General features: G+C 42.3%; 1 protein-coding gene across 19 annotated transcripts in view; it reads right to left on the reverse strand.

Moving 5' to 3' along the window:
- Positions 1–6,000, reverse strand: part of ralgapb (Ral GTPase activating protein non-catalytic subunit beta) — a 141,450-nt gene that overhangs the window by 93,338 nt on the left and 42,112 nt on the right. For all 19 annotated transcript variants that reach the window (XM_043710953.1, XM_043710952.1, XM_043710950.1 and 16 more), the window contains one exon: positions 1,607–1,758. In XM_043710953.1, the coding sequence (XP_043566888.1) occupies positions 1,607–1,758 (152 nt within the window). The remainder of the gene's footprint in view (positions 1–1,606; positions 1,759–6,000) is intronic.

Here is a 6,000-nt window from a genome sequence, read left to right on the forward strand (position 1 = left end):
CAACAGGCCAATTATGTATCCAATTTGCCAGTGCTCCCTGGATTCCATGCGATCTAACCTTCCAGAGCAGCCTACCATGTGGAACCTTATCAAAAGCCTCACTGAAATCCATATGAGTATGTCTACTGTCCTCCCCTCGTCAACCTTCCTGGTCACTTCATCAAAGTACTCTAACAAATTTGAGAGGCATAATGTCCCACGCACAAAGCCATGCTGACTACTCCTAATCAAACCCTGCCTTTGCAAATGCAAATATATCCTATCTCTCAGAATCTTCTCAAGTAACTGGTGATTCTTTGTCATTTCCTTCATGGCTCAAAGATGTCTCCAGTGCTGAGGTGACCTGTGGACTAACGAATGTCCTTTCCTTGCTTCAATTTTAAAATTGAGAATGCATTTTGCCTTGTACATGGTCCTTACCACCTGGATTCCAAGACCACACCTAGAATATTGTGATCAGTCCTCATGTCTATGCCAAGGAAAATTTACTAGAAACAAAAATAAATTGCTGGAAAAGCTCAGCGGGTCTGGAGCATCTGTGGACAGAAATCAGAGTTAATGTTTTGGGTCGAATGTCCCTTCCTCAGAAAATTTACAGGCATTGGAGGTAGTCCAGAGAAGGTTCACTGGATTGATTCCAGGTATAGAGGGATTTTCTTTTGAGAAGCAGTTGAGTAGGTAGGACTTGTATTCATTGTAGATTAAAAGAATGACAGGAGGCCTTTTTGAAACATACAAGATTCTTGGGGGAATTGACAGGATAGGTCCAGAAAGGTTGTTCCCCCAGAGTCCACAAAATCAGGGCAGCTCAGTTAGGACAGAGATGAAGAGGCATTTCTTCTCTCACAGGTAATTAAATCTGTGGAATTCTTTACTACAGTAGGTTGTAGAGGTTCTGTTATTCAGTGTATTCACAGCTCAGATTTTTAATCAGTAAGGGGAAAGGCAGCAAAGTGGAGTTGAGGATTATAACGTCAGATCTGATCTGACAGCCTTGATTGCACTAAATGGCACGGCAGACTTGATGGGCCAAGTGATCATCTTATGTTCCAATGTCTTATAGTCTAAAATCTTGAAACAAAATAAGCATCTCTTCATCTGCTCAGGCAACAGTCAGTTTTTAAAGTCTACTACCCTTCACTTTCTTTCTTTCAAAAGTATGGTATCACATTTCTATACATTGAACTGTAACTGTCATCCATCTCCTCATTCCTTCTTGCCATCTCCTGCAATCTTTTGTCTCAGTCTTTATTCACTAAGAATCAACAAACACCATTAGTATTACTTGTTTATCCACATTCAATCATTTCCATAAAAATAAACCAATACCACATCTCTAAACTACAGCAAACCCTTACCAAGCTGGACAATAATCTGTTCTCCCCTAAACTTTGCTTCTTGTTCCTTGCCATTCTGCTGGATTAGGATGAGAAAGCGCTGAAATTTCAGGAGACATATACACACACAACAGAAATCATTGGCATGATAGTGTTAATATATTTCCTTCAAGATTGCAGGTCTCTGTCAGCAGGTTAGGTGCTGGTATACAGCATGCAGAGGTATGGGTACCAGATCATGTTAAAAAGTGAAACAGGCACCAACTTACTGAACTTGTTTTAACGGTTGCTTTCGTAACAGTGACAGATCGCATTCTCCTGCTGTGAGGGGGGGTTGTGTTCATGGTATTGCTTGCCTGCGGCATGTTTAGCCTGTTGACTGGAGTAGGAGGAGCACTGTCAGAACGAGGCCTGGAAATACCTACAAGAGAAAACGTACAGATGCAGATGGCACCAGCATTAACTCCAAGCTAATCATTAAACTCTTCCTGCCCACCAGTTTAGTAACAATTTGATGAGGAAACTTTTAGTACAGGACAGTTTGTAAAATACAGCAACAGTAAGAGCTGACTAAAATAGCTGGTTTCACTTATGCAACAAGTGACAATTGCCTTTGTAAATAAATTTATTTCAAGCACTGTACATGGTTACTGTGCAGAGCTATAATCTCAATTAAGCAATGGCAGCACCATGAAGATCTGATTAGGGAAGTACTTCATTATTTGCAAACAGTTTGTGCGAATTTAGGACCTAATGTTAGTTCTATTCTGCCTGGGGAAAATTGCTTCATCTCTCAAGTTAACTATTATATTGAGATGTGAGGATGCAAAGGGCACCTGCTGACAATTCAAACATTCTATGTGGTACACAACAATTAACATCTAGTACAGCCATTGGTCTCAGATAGTTAAATACTGAAATCTTAGGTAGGTCTTACACCACTCCTCTCCAAAGAGACACTCAGGAGTTACCCTGTCGCTGCAGTGTCACTGTGAAGTGGAAATGATTTTGAAGCTACACGAGAGCAGTTCCATATGTCCCAGTTAGGTAGTATGGGTCTTCTGCTACATCACTACAAACTGCTAAATCACTGCTTCGTCATTGAAAGTACAGAACTGTTTAGGGCAAATTGGTTGCAATATTTCCTGCTATATGCCAGGCTACACACCAGGCTGATAGTTGTATAATTTGTTTAATACTTGGAAAGGTATGAATCCTTTTCACATATTTTCCAAGCCCTGCATTACTGTGTCAGACTTGCTCCCTTTTAACTTTGTGTTCAGATTGGCAACACCTGGCACACAGAACAGAAGAATTCGAGCATTGGAGGCAGAACACAGGAGATCACAATGATTTTGGACGGGGTAGAACATTTGGCCCATTCAAACACTGAATACTTTTTCTTTTGTCCCTAACGTCCCAATGTGGTGAAGATTAGTGGGAAGCCAGAGGATTCAGATGCCTTTAAAAAGCAGCAGAGAATAACTATAAAAAAATAATAATGGGGGAGAACTGTGACTTTGGACCGTTGGAAAATGAGGCTGCAAAAGTAGCAATGGGAACAAAAGAAATCATGGAGGAACTGAAGAGGGACTTTGCATCAGTTTTCACAGTAGATAACGCTAGCAGCATACTACAACTTCAAGTGAGTCAGGGCACAAAGGTGAGTGCAGTGATCATCACTAAGGCGGTGGTGCTGGGGAAACCGAAGGTCTGAAGGTGGATAAGTCATCTGGTCCAGATGGACTAAGTCTCAGAGTTCCGAAGAAGATAGCTGAGGAGATTGTAGTGACATTGGTGGTGACCTTTCAGGAATCACTGGAGTCAGTGAGGGTCCCAGAGGACTGGAAAATGGTTAACGGAACACCCCCGTTTGAGAAGGGAGGGAGGCAAAAGGCAGGAAACTATAGAGGGGGTTTGCCTAACCTCAGTTGTTGTTAAGATTTTTTAAGACTTTCATTATTAAGGATGAATTGCAGTTTACTTGGATGTGCATGGTAAAATAGGGAAGAGTCAGTATGTCTTCTTCAAGGGGACAAATCTATTCGAATTCTTTGAGATAACAGAGAAGAAGGGCTTATGCCGAAACGTTGATTCTCCTGTTCCCTGGATGCTGCCTGACCTGCTGCACTTTTCCAGCAACACATTTTCAGCTTCTTTGAGATAACAGGCAAGTTAGACAAAGAATTTCCAGAAGGCCCTTAACAAGGCGCTGCACAGGAGGCCACTAAGTAAAGTAACTGCCCATGGTGTTAGGGACAAGGTACTTGCATGGATAGGGGATTTGCTGACTGGCAGAAGGCAGGAGTATATGTGGAGACCACAACGTTATACATTAACGATCTTGACGAAGGAACTGAGGGCATTTTTGCTAGGTTTGCAAGTGACACAAAGTGTGTTGAGGAAGTTGGGAGGCTGCAGAAGGACTTGGAAAGGCTAGCAGAACGGGCAAAGAAGTGGCAGATATAATACAATGTGGGAAAGCTCGAGGTTATACATTTTAATAGCAAGTATAGAGATGTAGACTATTTTCTAAATGGGGAAAGGTTTTGAAAATCTGAAGTACAAAGGAACTTGGGAGTCCTAGTTCAGGATTCTTTTGAGGTTAACATGCAGGTTCAGTTAGCAGTTTAAGGAAGACAAATGAAATATTAGTATTCATTTCAAGAGGGCTAGAATACAAGATCATAGGTGCGCTGCTGAGGCTGTAGAAGGCACTGGTCAGACCACATTTGGAATCTTTTGTGGGGTTTTGGGCCCCAAATCTGAGGATGGATATGTTGGAATTGGATGGGGGTCCAGAGGAGGTTTACAAGAATGACCCTGGTGATGAAGAACTTGACATCTGAGGAGAGGTGAAGACTCTGGGCCTATACTCGATGGAATTTAGAAGGATGAGTTGGGGGGGATCTGATTGAAACTTACAGAATACTGGGAGACACGGAGAGAATGGACGTGGAGAAGATGTTTCAAATAGTAGGAGAGACGTGGACCTAAGGGCACTATGGAAGATTGAAGGAACAACCCTTCAGAACTAAGATGAGGAGAAATGTTTTTAGCCACAGGGTGTTAATCTATTGAATTTATAGACCCAGATGGCTATGGAGGCCAAGTAATTGCGTGCATTTAAGACAGGGACAAGATAGGGGAACAAGGGTTACAGGGAGAAGGCAGGAGAATGGGGTTGAGAAACATATCAACCATGATCAAATGGGGAGCAAACTCGATGGGTTGAATGACTTCATTCTGGTGCTTGATCATATCGATCCGTGTATTCGAAGAGATTTCAAATGTCTGTCTTCTGTTGTATCTTTCATGATGTGGATTACTAATGTCAGGAGCTTGAATAATTGGTGGATGATTGATAAATGACAGACTGATAAACTTGGACCTTTCAACCTTGAAAAATGATAACTGAGAGCTGTTACAAAAGGCGATAATATACATGTGCATCAGTTTGACAGCAGAATCACAGATTGATTAGAAAAAATGTCCCAGTCTGTCATTTGAACTTGGGCTGGAAATGTGTTGCTGGAAAAGCGCAGCAGGTCAGGCAGCATCCAGGGAACAGGAGAATCGACGTTTCGGGCATAAGCCCTTCTTCAGGGCTTATGCCCGAAACATCGATTCTCCTGTTCCCTGGATGCTGCCTGACCTGCTGCGCTTTTCCAGCAACACATTTCCAGCTCTGATCTCCAGACCTCACTTTCTCCTCATTTGAATTTGGGAGTTAGTTTTAAAAGTTTCAGGGTGAAGAGTTGGGGTGGGGACCCTCTTCAGACAGATGAGTCATAGGTCATCAGCTACTCAAAATGTAAAACTGTAATAGAATATTTTCTTTTGTTGCTCGAGGAATAGAATATAATGTGGTAGGAGTAGTACTGCAATTATGTACACAGTTGCGATGAGACCTCATCTAGGGTATCGAATTCAGTTTGGCACCACAAACAGGGAAAGACACTAATGCTGAAGCTTTCACAGCACAGATTCCCTAGAATTGCACCAGAGCTAATTACACTCGTTTACAGAGGATTATGGGAGTTGCTGGATATGGTTATAAAACTACTGTGGGGGAACTGAGAACAAGGGTCATAAACTTAAAACTAAAGCTAGACTGTTCACGTTGATAAGATTTTGAGAAGGATGGTGGAAATCTGAAAAACTCACCCCCTATAACATGGAAAAAGTTGAAGAGGTCAATTGAAAATTTCTAAATTAAGATTAATAGATTTTTGTTAGGTAAAGGTATTAAGAGTAATGCTTCTAGGAATTCTCATGCGTGTGTCTGTTTGACTTGTCCTAGGATGGATGCATTGTCCCAGTCGAAGTGGTGTCCTTGACTCACTCTCACTAGTATCCTCACATACAGATGAGCTGAAAATGTGTTGCTGGAAAAGTGCAGCAGGTCAGGCAGCATCCAAGGAACAGGAGAATCGACATTTCGGGCATAAGCCCTTCTTCAGGAATGAGGAAAGTTTGTCCAGCAGGCTAAGATAAAAGGTAGGGAGGAGGGACCTGGGGGAGGGGCGTCAGAAATGTGATAGGTGGAAAGAGGTCAAGGTGAGGGTGATAGGTCAGACTGGGGTGGGGGCGGAGAGGTCAGGAAGAAGATTGCAGGTTAGGAAGGTGGTGCTGAATTCGATGGATTTGACTGAGACAAGGT

Source organism: Chiloscyllium plagiosum, chromosome 20 (assembly GCF_004010195.1).
Source record: "Chiloscyllium plagiosum isolate BGI_BamShark_2017 chromosome 20, ASM401019v2, whole genome shotgun sequence".
NCBI classification, from domain to species: Eukaryota; Metazoa; Chordata; class Chondrichthyes; order Orectolobiformes; family Hemiscylliidae; genus Chiloscyllium; species Chiloscyllium plagiosum.